The 22,209-nt window shown below is 41.8% G+C and overlaps 1 protein-coding gene across 4 annotated transcripts; it reads left to right on the top strand.

The window, feature by feature from the left end:
- Positions 1–807: 807 nt before the first annotated feature.
- Positions 808–21,530, top strand: efemp1 (EGF containing fibulin extracellular matrix protein 1). Of its 4 annotated transcripts, none has more exons than XM_067610171.1 (11): positions 810–1,027; positions 1,648–1,751; positions 1,928–1,973; positions 2,171–2,449; positions 15,209–15,331; positions 15,628–15,747; positions 17,090–17,209; positions 17,443–17,562; positions 18,440–18,566; positions 18,656–18,848; positions 19,537–21,530. In XM_067610171.1, exons 2-11 carry the CDS (start codon positions 1,671–1,673, stop codon positions 19,696–19,698), a joined length of 1,371 nt encoding a protein of 456 aa, XP_067466272.1. In that variant the 5' UTR covers positions 810–1,027; positions 1,648–1,670; the 3' UTR covers positions 19,699–21,530. The 4 variants fall into 4 exon arrangements, with proteins under 4 accessions (XP_067466274.1, XP_067466272.1, XP_067466270.1 ...); XM_067610169.1 differs by having other exon boundaries at positions 811–1,037; XM_067610172.1 differs by lacking the exon at positions 810–1,027 and adding an exon at positions 1,533–1,557.
- Positions 21,531–22,209: the final 679 nt, after the last annotated feature.

Consider the following 22,209-nt stretch of genomic DNA (forward strand, 5'->3'; position numbering starts at 1 on the left):
GTGCCTCCTCTGTCCTCTCATATCAGCGAGCTGTTGGCACACACACACGCATATGCACAATCACTTGCTGTCTCGTCACCCATGGGAAATCCAGGAAACCATGCCAATTCCAGCAGATGTTCCTGAAGCGCAGGCATCTTGTAAACACCATGAAATGTATTAGAGGCTAATGTAGTGGTTGTTGACAGAGATCTTCAACACATGATTTGATTTTACCACCTGCTGCACACACATATTGTACATATACATACACATACACAGGCATTGAGGTCCCTTACAGCATGATGGGGTCTACAAGTCACATCCACCCAACCTTATGGAGACATATTCTTAAAATAACACACAGAAATGGTGTAAGAATGTAAAAATGACATGGAACATGGATTTCCTCATAGAAAATACTGAAATGTCCCAAAATATAAGGATAACACCACTAAACTCCCTAAAGGAGTGTTAAAAGAAAACTGGTACATAATTTTTAATAGAAAGCAAGGATGTACTGATTTTTTTAACTGAGTAATCTGTAATGAATTATTGATCAATAAATTCTAGGTTCAAGCTTTAATGCATGCGTGCCAAAAGTAGAAATGCAGTGATATTTATTAGGCTGAAAAATATTTTTTCATGAATAAACGTATATAATAATAAAAGTATAATCAGTTCAGTTTAGACTATAGATAATTTTCTGATAATATACAGAATTTAAGTTTTTTTTTTTTTTTTTTTTTTTTTTTTAATCACTACTCGTCAGTCCATAGAGGGAGCCACTGCAGCCTGCTGATCGTTTACTGCACCCCGGTGAGAGAAAAACCCTGAGCTCAACCTGCCCGGTACACCGCCCCCAGCATGTCATACTGTACGAACCGCATGTTCATCACAAGTGCTGCTTGCACTCCGACAAACCATCTAACATCCACTGCACAGTTTGCAGGATAAAAAGGCTTCGCGAGCTCTCGGATTTGCAACAAAACAAAACATAAACCAGGGACGTTTTCTTCAACACGCCAGGAGAGTTGGAGATCCGCAGGTAATTCCAGGTACGTCTCCAAGGCGCCACGGGATGACAAAGCTACTGCACACAGCGCTTTGATCAGATAATGAAAACAATACACTCTTTAAGGGCTGTTCATCTCAACGAGTGAGAACAAAATCTGCAGTGCCACTTGTTTCTGTTTTAGTTTCGCCTGTCTCAAGGAATTTTCCAGTAACAAGTGTCAGTATCCCGAGACAAGGCTGGAATCAAGAGAGCGCACACAATATTTGATCGAGCAGCTTGTTAAAGTTGCACATGTAGCCTATCTAGTGCAAAGGTAGAAATTTAATCAACGTGAGCTCTGCATGGCTGATTAACTCGTTCATTTTCCCGACACTGACTGACACACAAGGGCATGTTTACGCACGATCTTTACGCGTATTACGCACTAATCCTTTTGGAGAAAAACAGCAGAAAAAGACTTCACTCAGTTGAAGTCGCAGATTTAGCTGGAGCGTTGCCAACATAAACATCACGCCAGCAGCGGGAGATGTTGGGACTCGTTAAGCAATGCCATCAATGATGTAATAACTGGTATTAAAACTTGTAGGCTTGTCAAGCAAAAAATGATCTTGCACGCTCTATCCACTTTGTTGCTCTGCGTCTCGTTACAGTGCCACTCCGACGTTTCGTCGACATGCTGGGGATCTGCGTCTTTCTTTGTGCGCTTTTCACACACGTCCTCTCCCAGGAGGCTGAGGAGCCCATCTCCTACACAGTAAGTAGAAGGGTTTTTGTTTTGTTTTTTACCAGTAAAGTGTTTAATGTCAGTACAGGTTTAACAGTCGCTGGTCTGTTTGAGATTCTCTACCTGCACTTGGTGATGGAGAAAACACAGGATTCATGTGTTTACATATGAAATATCTTATGGTGATCGCTATCTGTCCTTCACAGTGCACGGAAGGGTATGAGTATGACCGTGTGAGGGAACAGTGCAGAGGTGAGAAATGCCAAATAGAACTGAAAAAAACCCTTTTCATGCTTAATGAGTGTAATCCTGTCTTTATTTTTTCATTTGTTTTCATCTAAGTAAGTTGTACCTTTATCTAGTTAAAATAATTCCAGTACAGAAAATGAAGTGGCATATTTAATGTCTTTGTTTCTATCTTTCTTGTCATGCTGCTCTCTCTGTGTCAGACATCGACGAGTGTACCTTATTAAGTGATGCCTGCAAAGGAGGGATGCAGTGTATTAACCACTTTGGTGGGTACCTCTGCCTCCCCAAGAGTGCCGTCATCTATATCAGTAAGGATGGCGAGCAGGTGCCGCTGCCGGAACCTGTCCCTCCCGTCCCTCCAGTCCCACCAAGCCCACCTCAGCTCCCACGGTTTCCAGGTAGCCCGAGGGTCTCTCAGCATACCCGGACCCTTCGCTGTTCATCCGGATTCACTGCAGATGACCAAAACCTCTGCAGAGGTAAGATAAGCTGCTTATAGGCTGGGTTTGAAAGGGGAAGAAAAGCACACCTCCACCTCTCCTTTCAACTATAAGATGATATTAAGTATCTTGAAAAACTAGCCATTCATTTTTGACTACTTTACACTGACACATGGAAACTGTTCCTCTTATCTCAGCAAGTGGTGTTGACAAGCTCCTCAGGAGAGAAATCGGACTCTGTCAGCAGGAGCAGAGGTGGAACCACAAAATATGTTCTGCCATGCTCGCTCCATGAATATTTTTTTCTTTAATCTTCCAGAATATTCAAAAATTTGACTTTCAGCCAAGGAGGCCTTCATGAGACAGATTACAACAGTTTAAAAATGTCATACAGATTGGAATCCCACTGCACTGACTGCTGTGTACTGCAGTATACAAACAGAATTCAATCTTGATACTGAAAAGTATTTGGCCTTAAGGGGTTTTTATCTCCTGAATATCAACATTGTGCTTTTGTTGCGCTTGGCCAGATGCAGCGCTGCTGCCTGGAAGGATGTGTCTCTAGCAGAGCCACGTACTGTAGGTATTTGATAATTACTTGCTAATGGCTTCAGAGCCTCAATAATCAGAGCTGCAAAGGTGAACTGTTCATCCATCTGTCTGACAGCCATCAACAGCTAAACCATGCGTAGCAGCCAGATGTGTTGCAAGCTTCTCGGTTTTTTTTCCTCGCCGTGATGTCATGTTTTCTAAACTCTTTGGTCGCTCGCAGCGTGATGTTTTTGGCCTGAGTTCAACTAAACTAAAAATTGTTCTTGTTTTGGGGTTTTTAGGTTGTCTGCTTCAGGGGAAAATCAAGGAGAATATATATAATTTGTGGCAAACCTTTACACCTTTAGTGGATATTCCCCGGGCCTTGACTTGCTTTTGATTTTGGTAGCTGCACAAGACTGTGTGGGTGTGTTTGAGCGAGACTCTTTGATCCTCTCAAATGGGGAGTGGTTAAAAGATTCGCTCTCTCTCTCTCTCTCTCTCTCTCTCTCTCTCTCTCTCTCTCACACACACACACACACACACACACACACACACACACAGTGGTGCCATTCGTTGCTGCTTTGTGCCAGATGTTCATAGCTGAACCTTAGAAAGAATCTCTGATATCTCACTCGTAACCTCTTACAGCCTTTAGTTTGTCATCTGTCTTGGTTTAAATGTGAGAGAGAGATGTTGGGGGGGGGGGGGGTGTATGAAAAGTTTGCTCTATAAATACAATGTTAGACAAAGTGCATTACCGTACATGTGTTCAGTGGTTAGGAACTCTTCTTGCCAAAAAGGCAGAGGTGTGTGGTGAGTGGTGGTGTGGCGAGGCCTGTGGTCACAGGGCTGCAGTGAAAGTAACAAATTTGATTTTACACCTGGGGCAAAGATATGTGTTAGGTGCTTTATGTGTTTCTCTGAATTGGAACCCAATTAGGTTTTATTGGAGTGTAAAACATGGCAGCATATCAGCTAAAGTAACCACATAAGCGAGCTGGCATAGGTATAATACTTACTCATTCACTGGCATGTGGTTTCAGTGCATGGGCTAAACAAAGATAGGCTGTTACTGTCAGTGTTATTGCTTTGAAATGACTGTAGTTTTAACTGGAAGGCGTCTCGTGCTGTTTTTTTTCCTGCTGTATAGTGTTATAATCTTTGTTTACATCAGTCTCCGGTTTCTCTGTCATTACCTTTAACTTGCTACAATGAGCCAATTGTTCTTGGACATAGAATTGTCTCCTCTTCTTCTTCTTCTTCTTCATTTTTTTTTTTTCCACAGTAGCTGTTTTGCACAGCTACGTATCTTGCTAGCGAAGGAATTCCCATTAACTTCCAATGGGGAGGGGGAAACCTCAGTGTATCAAATAGCGCTTACAGCAGGCTCCTTCCCTGCTAACTCACCACTCTGTGGAGGAAGCCTAGAGTGCCGAGTCAGGTAGGGCAAAGGGGAGGATGAAAGGCTGACACTGACTAAATAACCACAGAAGTGCCCGAGCACTAACCAAGCCAGGTTGTAACAACGTCATGGCTCGAGTTGTTTTGGTGACTTATTGCGGTGTGTGGCGAGATCAGCTAAATCCTCTGCACAAAATGGAGCCAATTTTCCAAAACACAACCTAAATTGCTAAAAAAAAAAAAAAAAAGTTTCTGAAAAGGAAAAAAGCTAATATGAAATACAGTATTCTTTATGCTGATTAAAAGTGAAACAAACCACAAATTATATAATACACTGTACCTATATTTATCCAATTAAATGTAGCTTTAATATTCATTTCCATGTGGTCAGCTATTTGCATATGGGCAAAAAAAGCCCTTTGGCCCTCCATGTGAACCTGAGCTTAAGTGTGTGTTGTTGTAGTGACACATAGGGGAAGCTGGCGCCCTGCTCCAGCGCTGCCACATAGAGAAACTATAAACTTTTACTGTATGTGTGACAGCTTAATGATGCCTCTCATTTCCATGACCCCCCCCCTCCCACCATACACGCACACATACTTACTGTGTTTGCTACCGTGAGATGCTGACAAGTAGCTTGTTGTAGTCCTGTGTATGCATATGAAGTCTTATTTTCAGCAGAGGTGAGATCACTTCCTCCCAGAAATGAAGGTCGTCCATCAAATCAGTTGTGAAAAAGCAGATACAGTATATATGATTCTCACTGTTTTGTGAGTACTCCCCCATGTTTCAGAAATACTAACATAACTTTACTTTCAGGCATCTTGATGTTGGCCAAAGATACATGATATCATGTTTTACACCATGTGGGTTCTGTTATTCTCCTCCTTTTAGTCTCGAGTTTACATACTTTAGCTGCTGCCTTTTTATTTTTCATCTTTAAATTAGATACTCATGCACTGCAGTATGGGACATGAAAGGACATGCCACTCCTGTTTACCTGTCTGGTTTCCTGAGGTCAGGTAGGCCACATTACCACCTACATGCCTGACTAATTTCAGCTACGTCTGGACGCTTCTTCACCTGCACTGGATGGAAATCTTTCCTAAATATGTTCTATTAAGACTCTTTAAGCCCTGTGTGACAGAGAACGTGTGTACTTTTCCGAACAAGGCCGAGCGCATGCAATAACATTTTTCCACGAACATGCAATGCACTTGGGAGGAATATCTCTGGAATGTCAGTGGTGGTTGTTTTTTCCGTTTGCTCCCATCTTTTGTGATGGTAGGAATTACTCACCACCTTGAAAGATAAGCATCGGATCGATCTGCGAGACGCAGGAATGCAGAGAGCAGAACAAGCAGAGAGAGCCCAGCAGTTGCGAAGCACAACAAGACACTGCCAGCGAGCTTCATGATTTGACCTTTAGAGTTTATACTTTATAGCTCCACTTGTTGTTGTCTCGTCATGACAAATACCTTTTGAAGAAATAAGCCCCAGCCATGGGTCTTTACCGATCCACAGACAATGTAAAAAGATGTGAGGAAACACAGGGAGCAATTGCAGTTTCTCAGGAAATTCCTTCAGATGTTATCCTGTTACTGTTTGTTTCTCTGTAAACATCCATCAAAGATAAGGGAAAGCAGCACAGATATGGAAAATGTTGCTGCACAGAGAGGGAACACTGAGGTGAATACGATACAGGATACACAGGATGTTAAATTAAAACATTCTGCAACAATTTTGTTGTTTGACAGGAGGAAGTGGGATCAAACACACAAAGCCTTTGCTTGATGAAAACTGACCCACTTTGTTACTCAAACAAAAAGACACCTGAGGCACACCTTTGTGCCTGTTGAACCCTCCTATTACCAGCTAAGCTCTTGCCTTCCACCTGTGTTCAGACGGATGATTTGCACTGTCCTGCATCAGTACGCCTTCGCTGTGTGATTGTCCCAGTGCCCTGTGATTTTACTGTCCAGCTCGGGGCACCTGCTACTCTGCAGCTTCAGCTGTAACAACTAGCTTTTGGTGAATGAGTGTAGCGTCTTTGAGCATTTTAATTGTAGTTGCTTTTTAGCTATGCTAGCAGCGTGGCGCTATAGTGATGTCTGTCGGTAGGTTGAGACTGAAATATCTCAACAACTATGGGGTTAATGACACATTCAAGTTCATTCAAGTGGATGAATTATAATTTCTTTGGTGATGTATTTATTTTCCAGTACCATCATCAGGTAAAAAATGTAATTTGCCTAATCTTTGTTTTATAACCAAATACCTGCAACACTAATGACACTAATGAAGAGCTGTTTAAACTGTGCAAATAATCCATTCAGTTATTAAATGTTAATTTATTTCCATCCATTTATTATTCCCTAAAAACCCATTAATAGATACTTTACTCCATTATTATTAATGGGTAAATTAATTGAATTTTATGGGAAAAAATCTAGGGATTCGGTTTCATAGTGCATGCTGATGTTAGCATTTAGCACAAAACACCTCTGTGCCTAAGTACGACCTTAGAGAAGTGCTAGCATGGCTGTAGCTCTTTAAAGTCTTGTTTAACTCTTGGATGTCAACATTGATAGCAGCCTCAAAAATCCAGTATTGGTTCGGCTCTAAGGTTAGTACCAGTAAATCAACATTACTGAGATGTTTGGCCCAGCCCGTCCTCAATAGAAAAATGACAGTATAGGTCAAAAATTCAGCCAGCAAAAACGAACTATAGTTACATTTGAGTGACACTCGCCATCTAGTGGCTATTGTAATTATGACCCGGAGAAGTGACGCAGTTCAGATGACGTCTATATTAGGTGACAAATTATTTGGAGGTGGCTGGTTGGGTGCATGGATGTATAAAGAGAACTGGATACAGTGTCAGAGGCGGGGCCCCATTCATTCCTATGAAAGTTGGTCAGTAGCACATGAAGCCAAAAAAATGAGAAGGGTCAGGCTGCAGCCTTGCAGACTCTACAAACCACACCTCCTACAAACCATGACCCCTTTAAACCAGGAAATTGTCATAATTTGTTTGCAGCAGCTGCAGAGTCCAAACCACGCCCACTTGTACACAACACTACGGTGGCTGAGGAAGACAATAGACCATAGCAGATCAAAAATAAATTGAAAATGTTATTAAAGGTAGCAATTTTAGCAACTATTAAGTAAAGAATGAGGATAACCTAGTCTATGCATTGTGCATGCAATAATGTGGTCTAATCAATGAATAAACGCAAACAAAAGGTGGCTTAAGAAGACCAAATAATTTGAAAAACTAAGTATCAATATAGGTTCCAACTATTAAGCAGAAATAATGAGGATAAACTATGAATTGTCTAACTGCTAAAAATATATTCATAAATTAATGTTGATATTTATGAACATCAACATATAGTTTTAATACGTTAATGTGAATAATTGAATAACTTTCACAAACATCACATCTTGGGCTCATTACAGTTTCAAACACATGCATTTACTAAAACTTGAAAACATGATTTTTAGTCTCATTTCTGAATCCCACATTAGCCTGTCTAGTTTGGTATGTTACTGATATGGGTTGAACACCCCAACACAATGATTATAACTGATAATTTTTGACTTTTTATTACACTGCATTAGGGGGTAATGTGCTACATCATTCACATTTATTATTTTATAATATTTCTGATGAGTCAGCAGCACTAGGGGTCCATTACAAAACCTTTACTGGAATCTCCATGCACTCTGTGAATGTGTGTGGAAGTTCAGCTTCCTTCACATTCGTGCTGCTGCTGCTGCAGCTGGATATACTTGAAAAAAAGTTCAACTTCTTCTGCATTGCTTCCGCTTCTTTGGGGCCCATAGAGCAAATGCACTAGTGATTTTTGCCAGTTCTGTCGGCTACTTCCAGTTTAGCCCTCCGGCTAACTCGAATGGGGATAAAACAATTCAGTTGTGCAGCTCTTTTAGACTTTATAAACGTGATCAGACCGAATGGATCAAATTCTGATAGTGAAACAAGTCATTTCGTGGGGGTTGTGATGCTCAAAAAAATGTATCTGCTGATTTACAGACGTCTGTTTCACAATGTAAGTCTATGGGAAAAAGTCTTTTTGACATTGTAATTACATGATTTGGCCGCTAGGTCAAATTTGCTTCAAATCCTGGAGCTCTCCCTGTATCCAGTTCTCTTTATACATCTGTGGTTGGGTGGATGGCCAGATAGATAGATGGCAAAAAGTGGACTTAGCTGCAACAGACCACTGTTTGCTTCCCGTTTCCAACCGCAAGTGTCAGGTTTCCAACCACAAGTCAGGACAGTTTTTTAAAAACCCTAACTATGATTGTCGTAGTGTTTACTGTTGCCATGACAACGAAGGTTGCCTAACTTTAAGGAAGTAGTAACTTTAACCCACACCATGTTTCAAGGGATCCTTTTAACCCAAACCATGATCTTTCCATAACCCTAACCAAGTGTTTTTTGGGCCTAAACCAAACCAGACATTAACCACAGCGTTGTCACACCATAAAACATAATTATTTTTTAACAGTGATTTGTAACAGTTTTGGAAAGCACAAACAGAGGCAGCATATTAGAAAGCACTCCCATGGGTCATTCTGGAGTGCATGGTACATGTGGTCGTTTAATGATGAGGATGTGTCGCAGAAACTTGTTGATGTTGTAACTCCTCAGCTGCTAATAAAGTTCTTAAAAGACTATTTAATGCTCCTTTAATTGCTGGATGTATTTTGACATTGGTAATGTCTCCATGGAAATATTCTTTTAACCTTTTGATCTTAAAAACAGCCAAAAGAATTCAAAGAACTTCAACAACTTACTGAAGCAACCACAGTGATAACATCCCAAAACAAAATATACACATTACACGAGGAATCTTCAAATAAATGTCATTGCAGAGAATCATTTCCAGTGGACATACCACTGTGACAGTATTTCATCAGCTTTTTATGACTGCCAGAGTACCTTTCTGTCTCCATGAATATAATCCAACCATCCTGCAGGCAGCCGCTCTTTTGGCTTGTGCGTGTGCTTTGCTGCTGACTCCTCCCTGCCATCACATCAACGATGGCAGAGAGGAGCAAAGGGGGGAAGCAGCTTTGCCGTGCCTCCTCGGTGTTAATGTTGTTGTTATTATTCTCCCTGAGGTCGGTGCCTGTTCAGCGGCCAGCTGCTTCCTCCTCTGATGTGCTTACATGTGTTGATCTTTCCGTTTACCTCATGATGGAAAGGGACACAGGGCTGCTATAAATCACTGTGACGCTCACATGCGATCACAGAGTTTCTTCTCTTCTTGATTTTATGTTATCGCAGTGATATTTTGACCATATTTCGGCATCCACATTTACAGGTTTCATTCCTTCCATGCCACAAATGTGCTTCAAAGGCCGTAAATGGCTACAGTCAGGCGGGTAAAGTGATTGATCTCCATGTTGAATAGCAGGAGAGTTCCAGAGCATTTTCAGAGTAACAGGAAAGGTTATTATCAGTCGAAGCAAAATGGGAATGTAGCTGGCACACTGGACGGATTTTCAAGAACGTCAAGACTCTGCCCGACCTTTAGATGAGTGCGGAACAAACTCACAAATCAGTTAGTAAGTGTCAGCATGACTGAAAATCCTGTTTCTCCTGAACAATGAGCGATGAGAGGGGAATCTTGGGAGGGGTGCGAATAGCCAGAGCATGGAAATATTTCATGCCCTAATACGGATGGAAATACACCGAATGTAAGGCTCGAGTGTCTTGAATTCTTTGATTTCTTATCAGCTTTGTGTTTGGGCTTGCTTTGAAAGGGAAACACTACCACTCCCATTAGTCCTGAGGTCGTGTACAAGACAGTGAAGGCTGCATTTCACACCGCATTGCAGAGAGAATTACGCACAAAAAAGGAACAACGTGCAGCATTTGCCAGGAGCGGTGATATTAAGGTGTTTGAGGTTGAGCAAAACCAAACGCTCAGGGGCTGGTGTATGACATGCTGATAAATTTGACGTTGTGAAATTTTATGGGCTATTAACATCGCACATCTTGCCCCCTGCTTTCCCAAAGATTGAATTATCCAATAATCAGAGGGAAACAGAGATGCTGTCCAACAGCAGGATGGCTCCAACTGTTCTTTGGAACAACTCCGGCTTTCCACTGCAGTGGTTCAGTGAAAACAAGACTAAATGCTCTCAAGTGATAATTACAACAAGCCCTATCATGTCAGAATAAATCTGGAGCAAATAACACATTGTTCTGAATTCAGGCCAAACAATTTTCAGTCCCCGTTTTGGACACACATGCCTTTTTTTTTTTTTTTTGCACACATATGCACGGACTTAACCCACATATGCGCACACAGCAAAGAAGCACCTCTTTACAGTGTTTGACCCGTAAAGTCTAGCAAAAGGCCATTTAATGCTCGAGCACCTCAAACGGGACCTCAGACACACACCCACCCTCTCGTCCGCACACACACACTCACATTCTTTGAGCTGCCGCCATCCCCGTTACTCCCCCAATTCCCACAAGGCATTTAGAATTAATCTCCCTGAAAAGCAAGGAGTTTTTAACTCTGACATCACATATGCACACACGGCCGTAAATCTAACTTCAAATCTTAAAAAGCGCTTTTTTGTTTAAAAAAAAAAAAAAAAAAAAAAAGGCCTCCACCCTTTCTCCTCATTCTTTCCTTCCACATCTTCCACTCTTCTTCTGGACAGCCTTATCTTAGAAACTAACAGGCTGTGTTAAATAAATGTTGATAAAAAAAAATCTGACCTCAGAGAATAGTCACTTCTCCCCACACGCAACACATCATCACGTTTGATGGCTTGTTGCAGTAAAAATCTGTTTTTCTGTGTAAACTATATGGACTGTACTGGATGTGGTAAGCTGTGGAGGCTTTATGGGACTGAAGAGCCAGCCAGTGTGGGATGCCCTCCCTCCCCACCCACACTTACACACACGCACACACAAACATCTGTGAAACTTTGTATTGGCAGCTTCTTAAAGGTTTAGTGACAAAGTAGCAGTTACCGCAAGATATTCCCGTGAGTGAACCTTTGGATTGCTTTCAGCACATATGCTTTTATTTAGAGATCTCTAAGCTTTCTTGAAGGGAGTGAGGATGACTCTGACTTTTCCGTACATAGAACTTCTTAAGAAGCATCACCGAATTATTCACATTTAAGCAATTTACAGTCAGCCATGTGCCGCACGTTCTTTCTGTAACAGCTCATGGTTTCTACACCTCATGTTGGACAGTGTTGCAACATGATCTAGTCGCAGACAACTGCCCTGCACCAGCGACACCTGGTTTAGTGATTCATGTAGCCATCTACGTAGCCAAAACCACTCTGCCCAACAGTGGCATGAATGTCATTGTTGTCTGACATTTTCCAGCTGAATGGCACTTCAAAATCACCCCAAATGCACCTGATGTAATTCTGGTTGGCAACAATGACCCCAAACTAGAACAAATGCAGCTATATTTCAGTAGTTGATTCATGGCCCAAGTCTTGAGGCCGTATGTGGACCAGCTCTGGCTCAGATTTTGTCCTGAATTCAGTCTGATTAAAGTCAAGTGTGCCAACTGCAATCAGCCGAACTATGCACCCTAATTACTTATCGCAATGCTTAAACCAATCGCAACAGTAGAACAATTCAATCAAATACAACCTTTCCTATGATGAAACCATTTTGCTGATCGCTGGCTAATTCCCTGACTTGTCTTGTAGAACAACCAGGAAGTCGACATTTTCACAATTGTGGCTTTGAGAGAGATGTCTCAACAACTATTCAATGGATTGAAATTGAACTACAACGATTAGTTGAATTATCGATCGACAGAAAATTGTTTTTAGTAATTTGCCAAATGCCAAAAATGGCAACGTTTGCTGGTTTCAGCTTCTCAAATGTGACAATTTGATACTTGATATAATATTCATGGTCCCCCCAGGATGAATTATAATAATTTTGATGATCCCCTTACTTTTTATCTAGCACCACCATCAGGTCAAAATCAGTGGTAAATTGTAAACACGATACCTGCGAGACTTCAGCATGCTAGCATGTCATTGTTAACATGTTAGTATGCTGATGTCAGCATTTAGATCAAGGTATAGCCTCACAGAACCGCTAGCTGTAGACTCTAAAGTCTATTTTAGTCTGTCTAACACACTTTTGTTTGCGTCTTGGCACTCTGACAACATCAACAATGAACTTTTTTATCAGTAATCAGGAGTCTCGGACTTGTGTTGTCTGAATGTACTGCCAGAAGGCAGGGCATTTCCAGTCTCAATGAATCACTAAATACCTCCAGTAAGTAGGCATGCTTATGATTCACATTAAACTTGATCTCAGCTTCCGACTCTTGGTGTGTTCTGTTGAACAATTTGTTGACATTCATTCAAATATTTTGTTGCTCTTGTATAAACAACAGGACTGCAACCCCAGGGTTCAGCTAACTAACCGTCAAGGCTAGCTAATACTTTGGCAACTGTTTAGTTGTCTTTTGCATCAGCCTGCAAATTTCTGCATGTTCAGATTACAGCATAGATAAGTGTTGTTTTTGTTGAAGCTGTTTAACCATATGTTTATAATGAATGTCAGTGACCTGCAAGGTAACACAGACCTGAATTTACTGTATCATCAACTGAAGGGATGAAGTTAGACCATATTGACGTTGTTACCCGGACAGGACAGATACAACCGGATAAACCCACTTAAATCTTTATAAATCATGCAAAAACAAATAGTTGTGGTTGTAGCTGTACTCGCATATCTGTGGCCGTACATACCACAATGGGAAATCTATCATCCATATCCAGAATAGGTAGATCTCCTGACCTGTGAGGCTGAATCTGAAAGTTGCAGACCCTGATGCTCCAGGGCTTCTTGTCACAAAGTTTCTGGTCTTCTTTCTAGTTAGTCGGTATCCCCCTGGTGGTGCTGGTTGCACTTTCCCAGATGCCTTTCAAGCCACATCAGAGCATAGATTTTCCAGAACAACACTGCTTTTATCTTTGTCCTTTTCAAAGCGAGTCAATGGGCAACAAGCCCCATCTGTGCATTCTCCCTCTGTATGCTGTTTGCACCTGATGTCTCTCAGGTGCACCTCTAGATAAGCCCTGCTTTTGTCCCTAATGTACTGACTTCATCTTATCACTGTGCCCCCATAGAGCTGAGCACATTTTAGCCCTCTTCCCTCTCCTCCTTTTAAGGTTTGAAAACACCTTACCTTCTGTCCACCTTTTGTTTCACTGGCTCTTCCGCAGCAAGTGGAGCCCATTTCTCACCGGCACCAGTCCCACTGGAGAGTGGAGGTTGTGGGACTGGCATTTGAGGCCCTCAAAGGGCATGATCTTTCCCAGCTGAGACCACATCACATGATGAATATCAGTTCAAGATATCTGTGCTGCAGCAAGTTGGGCCTGCACATATAATTCAGGTCCATTTTAAAGACTGGATCTTTTGTAAGTCTAATATAAGTCATATCTATCAAAGCAGCACAGCCTGCTTAGGAGAGAAGAGCACAACTTTAGGTTTTCCACTCACCTCAGATTCAGGTGTCTCTTTTCTTTTGACTGCTATTAGGTTACGCACGTGTCAAATCACAATGCAGTAATAGTACCCCCCCCCCCCCTTTCCTGTGTATGCGTGTGGTATTGAGGATAACTGTCTGACATACTGTTAAACTGATGCCCACTGGCTGTCTGCATATGACGGGTTGTGTCAGACCACCCAAGAGGAATGCTGGTGTGCCTGTAGAGATGAGTATATGGGCGTATTTGTAGTGTGTGTGTGTGTGTGTGTGTGTTTGTGTGAGAAAGATTGAGAAAGACAGAAGTTCCCAAAAATGGGATGAGCGGCTTACATCATATGTTATTGTGAGAAAACCTTTTTTAAGAAACTCTGGCTTCAAAGAAACCAAAATTGAAAATGTGATTTTAAGATCAACAAAAGGGAGAATCTTTCCCTTACTGAGTTATTTATTTTAGCCAAAGCTGGAAAATTAACATTTCTGTTGAAAAAGTAACTTTTTTCACTCTAATATTCTGTAATATGGCTTCAATGAAAATAATAATTAGAAAGAAAAAAGGCACTTTTTGGTGGTTTAACCTGGTCAAAACCTGACACTTACACTGCTGATTGTGCGTATGTTTCCAGTTATTTTTGACATTCAAAACATCATATTCATCATAAGTGAGTCAAACTAAAGTATATACTGTTTACATTGCAGTAAAGCAGTGAGAGTGGATCTTTTTCACAGAAGCTTTGTGTCACTAAGCTTCTTATACACATAAAAACACTCCTTATCATGTTATAACTCATTAATGATGGAGTGTGAGATAGAAGGTGAATGTGTTTGGATCTGTGTGCTTCTGGGCTAATGGATGTCTGTTGAGAGAGGGAGGCGTTACGGTAGAAAGCACAACTTATCAGTAGAGCTACTCGGTTGAGTCTCTCTCCCTCTTTTGTGCACACACACAAACACACACACACACACACACACACACACACACACACACACACACTTACTCCTTTCAAAAAGCTGTCCTGTTAGTAGAAGATATGATCTATGTTTTCCCCTTCACCCTGAGCTGCTGGGTAAAAGCCCTCTTTATTTAATCGCCTGCTCTCTGTGTGAACACGTGTGTTTATGCCCATATGTGTGTGATGTGATGGTGTCAGTGATCACTGATTTTACTGTCTGTGGAAAACAGTTCACACATCACAGATCGCAGGGTACACATAGTCCAGACATGTTGCTTTGCTATGTCTGCCATATGTTTCTACATACGGTACAGCAGGCATTAACTGCTTGTAGCTTCTACTCAGTGTGTCTGTGTGTGTCTTTGTGTGTGTCATTGCAGACATAGACGAATGTGCGACAGGTAGACACACTTGTGGCTCTGATCAGACTTGCTACAACACCAGAGGCTCCTATACCTGCCAGTGTCCTCCAGGCTACCAAAGGAACGGAGACCACTGTGTAGGTGAGTCTTGTCATTCACAGACACACCAAACACACCTCTCACTTTATCACATGACTAAAATTGACCTCTTGAAAATGTTTCTGTACCTGGAACTGATCTCATTTTCTGTGGATTTTAAGGATTAGCTATCTATCTTTCTGTCAAACTCATATCCTGTTAATGTCAGTAAGTTTAGATTTCAAATTTACTTCATTTCACCAGTTTCGCTAATGCACTCAGGATCACGGGAATGAACATCATCCAGCCGTTGTGTGGTGCCTGCGTACATGATTGTGTGTGTTTGTGTTGAACTGCAGACAGAGATGAGTGTGCCCTGACACACTACTGCATGCACAAATGTGTGAACACCCCGGGCTCGTACTACTGTGAGTGCAACGCAGGTCACAAGTTGGCCAGCAACAACCACAGCTGTGTTGGTAAGTCATGTGCACATGTGTGAGAGTGTGTTTATGCGTACGACATCAAATTATAAAGATATTTTTCAAAAGTGGCCTGTCAGATAACTTGTGTTGGTGTGGATTTCCAGTTAAACTGTTGCCAGACTGAATATCAGTAGATTTGTGCACCTGTTGTTCTTCTGCAGACTGAAAGGACAAGCATTTATAATAGAGTAAAGGCATACATGATAAAACATGATAAAAGTAAACATCTGAGCATTAATAAGGGCAATTAATAAAAGTACAGCTAAATAAAGTTATAATCACATAGATGTAAAGAGATGTTGCGTAATACACAACAGCAGATGGCTGTTAACAGTCTCCCTGTTTCTCTCAGTCCTCAGTTTTCTCAGGATGCAGATATTTTAAGGTCAGGTTTGACTTTGGTGCACAAGCTGCTGCTTGGAAAGCCTAGAAGCTCAAAGCAATCATGAGACTGGCTGTGCAACCTGAATCTACACAGCAAATCTCCCACTGAAGTCAAAGACAGTTATTGAAAATGTTGTGCGTTGACAGAGAGCTGTTTATTTCTCAAACATATTTAGAAGATCCATCAAAGCCCCATGACTTTGCTCCCAGCTGTGTTGAAACATGTGCACATGTGTTGTGTTGAATGTGTGCATATGTGCTTGTCTTTCTGCCGTCTTTTGGCCTGTAGTGGGGAAACCAACAGAGAATTTTTGCCAAATTTAAATAAGCAAATTAAATAGTTTGTTACTGTTTTGTTATTTCTTTCTGGAGGATATCTCCAGGTTGATTACAACTTCGGTCTTTGATCTCATCTTTGGATTTTCATAGTTTTGTGGTTTGGACACACACATTTCTGAGATCTGAGAACATGGCGACATTGGTGCAATGAAGTCAAATGGGGCAAGAAACAAATGGTCAGATGAACAGGTTGTAAGCAAGCCAACAATGTAGCCCAATTATCTAAACCACTATGTGTGGAGATAAAAACAAATGTCAACCACCTGAAATGTTGGTAATAATCTCTATGGCAAGTATGGCAGGTCAAACTTTAAACAGGAAGTTGGTCTGTAAACTGTGATGGGTGTTTACAGCTGACCATTCAGTTAATAATACCCAAAGAGTTTTGCTAACCTAAAACCTGTATGAACGTCTGACTGCTTGTGTTTCTTGCCCAGTTGGGGTTTTTTTTAGCAATTACACTGCATTCCTAGATTTCACCGTTTAACTTGGCAAGTGCAATGTTAATATTTTCAATAGAAATGAGGGCCAAAGCTATGAAAGTAAGTTTCAAGTTGCAATTAACCAGAATTATCCTTTAACCATATATGTTAAACGCCTGCGTTTGTTCCAGATGTGAACGAATGTGATGTGCAGACTCCCTGTCAGCACCATTGCTACAACCTGATTGGCTCATTCCTCTGCCAGTGTGAGCAGGGCTACGAGCTGGCTCAAGACATGGTTTCATGCCAAGGTGAACATACAGGCACACACACACACACACACACACACACACACACACACACACACACACACACACACACACATACTGTACATACTATATACAGATATACAGTAGTAGATACATGCATGTTTGTGCACACTGTCATACAGACATATCCAAAACATTTTTTTATCTTTCTTTTCATTGTCTGTGTGTGTGTGTGTGTGTGTGTGTGTGTGTGTGTGTGCATATTTCCTGGACAGATATTGATGAATGCAGCTTCTCCAGCTACATGTGTCAGTACCAGTGTATTAACAGCCCAGGAAGTTACTCCTGCGAGTGTCCAGAAGGATATCAGCTCCAGGGGAATAGGTTGTGTCAAGGTACTGCACTCCTCCACCTCCTTCCTCTTCCCTCTTCCGTCCATCAATCTTTTTTTATCCCTTCTTAGTTTATTTATTTATCTATTTTATCCTCCTTTCTCTTTTCACACACAACAAGTTCCCAAGTGAGTCCTCTTCTCTCCCTCCCTTCCTCCTTTTCCTGAACTCTTTGAAGATAACCTTTGAGAGGAACTTGATCATTCCCGCTATCATCCACTATTCTACCTCTCATGCTGGAATGAAAGCTGCTCTCAACCAGCACTGTCATGGAAAGAATGCAGAGGTTAGGCAACACAAACACAGCAACGTTGTGTTGCCCTGCTAAGCCACCTCTGTGAATTTATATGCATGATGTTGGTTTCTTGAAGTGGATTTATTTGAAGCTCCGGCACTCCCTCAAAGAGTGAGCTGTTATTTTTTCCTCTCCCCCTCGGTCAGGTGCAGGCTTTATAGGGGGAGCCATGAATCCCGCTTGTTGTGTCAGAGGGACCTTTTGGTGATGAATCCAGGTTGCTGTGCCAGAAATAGCCCTGTGGTTTGGGGCACTTTTGATGGAGCTATTTTCATTGGTGCTGCAGGGAAAGAACTGCTGTTACGCCTGTGTGGTGTTGAATCGGGGGCTTCCCTCGACTACAGCCCTGCAGGCTTCCCTCTTGTGTTTCCTTGCGTCTCCACAGCTGCTGGAAATGCATCTACAACCCTAAAGCACCATTCCTGAAACTGTACTGAACTTAGCCTGTGTTTTCACAGCTCTGATTCATTAAGCATGTAGAGTTTGTGTGTGTTTTGGAAGTGGGGGATATCAGCATTGTTATCCAGCTATTTTTGGCTATTCAACACTTTTTTTTTCTTTCTCTGTCGCTCTGCCAATCACCAGACATAAACGAGTGTGAGACAGGGACACATAACTGCGCAGAGGAGGACATGTGCTGGAACTATTATGGAGGCTTCCGCTGCTATCCCAGAGACCCCTGCGAGGCGCCTTATACCAAAACCTCTGAAAAGTGAGTAAACATCATCCACTTATTTTGTTGCGTTATTATCATTGCAGCCAGTCCTGCCAGAGATTGTCGTCATTTTTGTGTGTTTGCAGTCGCTGTATCTGTCGATCTCAGACTGAGTGCCAGGGTCTCCCACCGTCAATTGTCTACAAGTACATGAGCATCCAGGCGGACCGGTCTGTGCCAGCGGACATCTTCCAGATCCAAGCCACCAACATCTACGCCAACACACACAACACCTTCAGGATCAAAGCTGGGAATGAGGGAGGGGAATTTTTCCTTCGGGTAAGTTGATGGGAATTATTTCTTTGTATTGCACGAAAAGCTGGGGGAGGGTGTAATGGGCGGTAATGTGCTGAGAATAAATGCTAAACTGTTACAGTGGTGTGATGCTATTAAAATCGACAGTTCAGAGCTAAATCTATCCTTTATTATCATCCCTCTGATGCCACCTCGTACTATTACCCAACCTGATGTTATATTAACATATGGCATCTGTATCTGTAGTTATCTGAAGTCTTATCTGTAGTTACAGTTATGCTGTTCTCCCCAATTTCCAAGATATTATTTGCCACTCTCAACGACTTGCAACTCTGTGAAGCTGTGCTTAGACACAGGGGTGCTTTGAGCTAAATGCTAATGTCAGCAATTTATCTTGAAAGGCACATAAATGGGTGTACCCAATTTTACAGCAATCCATCCAATATTTTTTGAGATATTTTACTCAATACTGCAAATGTCAACGTCATGGTCATAGGATTACCAAAGTCATTAGTATTCATCATTTGGGGCCAGTGAATGGGGACCAAAGTGGTGGACCGACATTGCCATCTATAGAGGCATTCTGCTAGCATGGCTAAAAAATGCTAGCAGCATCTATTCCAATGTACTACATCCTACCAATGTTACATTGTATGTGATTTAATTTCTGTATTTACATGCTTACATACTGACTGATCATATTTTCTTGCAGCGTTCCAGCAATGTGAGTGCCATGCTGGTGCTAACCAAACCTCTGTCAGGCCCGAGGGAGTATGTGGTGGACCTGGAGATGATCACTCACCATCTGACCATGAACTACCGCTCCAGCTCACTGTTGCGACTCACCATCATAGTCGGGCCCTATGCTTTCTGAGCGCCGCAGCTCCCCGCAGCCTAACATAAGTCTGGTTCAGCAAACATAACAGTGTAACACAGCAGATGCCTGTATCAGCATAACATACTGTACATTTTCATACATTACATGCATACAACATATAACAGAGGCTGTCCCAGATCAGCAGCACAGCAATTACAATAGGCTTGCTCATGAAAGTCCAGCTGGTGTTGTAATGTGACCACTGGGCATCTTTTTCTGTCAAGGTGCAGGGAAGCATTGTGATGAAGAGTTTTAGTGTTCAAGCACTTAACATCTATAAAGTTGAAACATTTTTGACCTGAAAAGTGCCTGAAGTGAACACAAGAAAGGTGCTTGATGCAGCATTTTCACTTGTAGTGCTTTTTTTTGCTGCTTTCATACTAAAAACAATTGGGAACAGAGCAGTGGCACTCAGGAAAAGAGGCCTAGTGGACACACATCCTAACTGTGATGAATTTTTGATGCAGCTGTACCTACATTCATCACTTTGTTCAGACCACAACTTCTTACAGTAAACCTGTGTGTGCATCAATGAAGCACTCTGTTTTAAGAAAGAGAGGGAAATCATATTTTCTATATAAATGTAAATGACAACTATCCAGTATGAGCAGCTTTTGAGGCAAAAAAAATCATATACAGACCTTTTTAAATCACAGCTTCTGTTGAAAAATGTTGTAGGGGTTAGTGCTGCTGCACCATGCTATTCATGCAAGTTTGTGTATAGTTTTACTCATGAGTAATAATTTCCAAAGAAGTCCAGAACAGTTCAGAAGTGTAAAGGGAGGGAATTTGCCAGTGAGTTGAGTGAGTACTAAACTTTGTACGACAACAGGCTTGATGCTCGTAGACTTTGCTCTCAGGAGTTAAGTCATGTACATAACTAGGTAACAAATCTGTGTGTGTGGATGTGTGTGTGTGTGTGTGTGGTGTGTGTGTGTGTGTGTGTGTGTGTGTGCGCGTGTGTGCGTGCGTGACTGCCTTTTTTATGCATGCAAGCAAGTGGAAGTGTGAAACACAGAGGGAGAGAGAGAGAGAGAGGGAAAGAGTGAGAAAGAGCTTGTTCGCTGCCCCGGGTTTCTGTGGATGTGGTTGAGCTGTTTATGCGTTTCTGTGATGCAGTCTTAGCAGCCCTCGGTCAGAGAGGCAATAACAGTGAGCCTCGAACTCAAGAACACGCACAGGAAATGTCGGCTTTCATAACACACCTTGGCATGATGCACTTCTGTGCTCGCTTAAAGCCGACTGACCGCTCACTGGTGCCACAGTAATTCTCCAGAGCAACAGCTGGGCTTTCTAATGTCGGTCCCAGGCAACAAGTCACACTGGCACCAGGCTGGCTTGCGTGATAGAGATAATTACAGCGCTTTGCCTTGTAGCTGGTGCATGTGCGACACAGGGGATTATTAAAGTATTAATACAATGCCACCACACTTTTGGCAGAAATCTTTCACTACCTGCTTTGCCTTTCATGACTCCATGTGTCTGTTCTGGCTTATTGCTGAAACACTGTACACTGTGGACACGCAGCACTGAAAACCACATTAACCAGTGCAGTATGTTGTTGGACTCATCACCACTCTGTGTGCAGAAAAGCGTAGAAAGTTATCCATCTTTCATGTGGTTTCAGCCATAGTGCCTTAGAGGTATAAACACAAAAAATATAACACTAATCTAATCATTCGTGCTGTCAAGACTTCCTTCAATGAAATGCCTTAATGTTTTTTTTTTCCTCTTCTATTTAAAATATATTTTTTCATATGTATCTTATATTGATTGTACTCTGAAGAGCAAAAGTTATATTGTTGAATAAAATATGATGGATAAATGGGGCCAGGTCCTGCTGTTTTTTTTAAATCCAACATTTTCAAAACAAAGCAGGGAATCAGTTTTTGAAAATGTGAATCATGAGAAATGCAGCTCTGCACGGTGCACGTGCCAAAGCGAACACGATCTGACTTCACTTCACATGCCGTATAATGGAAAGTGCAGTGGTTGTGAGAAATGCTCCACTGCTCTTCCCATACTTTTGGGAAAACGTGAGGATGATTTCATCTGAATATAACAATGATAAATGCAGTGAACATGATGCACCAGCCACCATATCTATCTTATTTAAATAGAACCAGGGGGGATATATTAATACAGTATGTTGGGTCAATGTGTGCTGAGGGACAAACGTGAAGCCTGCACACACACACACACACACACAACATATTTAGAATCTGAAATTGGTTGGGAGTGGTTTTATGGTAAGTTGTTACTCAATCATTCTGCTGTCTAGAGCTTTAGTCAGAGCAGCGTTGGGACTTGTAAGATGATACATGATGTGTCATTGTTCCCCTAACCCCATCTTCAGCTCCTCGCTCATAGGAACTCTCTGTTTTTGCTGTCCGTGCATGATTCAATCCCAAGGAGAAAACATTGCTCACCCACTTTTTCTATGACACAATCATGCACTGAACCTCTTAAGAAGAGCAACATTTTCAGCTTCTTGATTAATATTCCACT

The sequence above is a fragment of the Thunnus thynnus genome, chromosome 14 (assembly GCF_963924715.1).
Source record: "Thunnus thynnus chromosome 14, fThuThy2.1, whole genome shotgun sequence".
In the NCBI taxonomy this organism is placed as follows: domain Eukaryota; kingdom Metazoa; phylum Chordata; class Actinopteri; order Scombriformes; family Scombridae; genus Thunnus; species Thunnus thynnus.

Excerpts from the sequence above, each read along its gene's own strand:
- efemp1 (XM_067610171.1), top strand. The coding sequence starts at position 1,671 with ATGCTGGGGATCTGCGTCTTTCTTTGTGCGCTTTTCACACACGTCCTC. Across the intron at positions 17,563-18,439 it reads GGGGAATAGGTTGTGTCAAG|ACATAAACGAGTGTGAGACA; the intron begins GTACTGCACTCC and ends GCCAATCACCAG. Across the intron at positions 18,849-19,536 it reads GAGGGGAATTTTTCCTTCGG|CGTTCCAGCAATGTGAGTGC; the intron begins GTAAGTTGATGG and ends ATTTTCTTGCAG.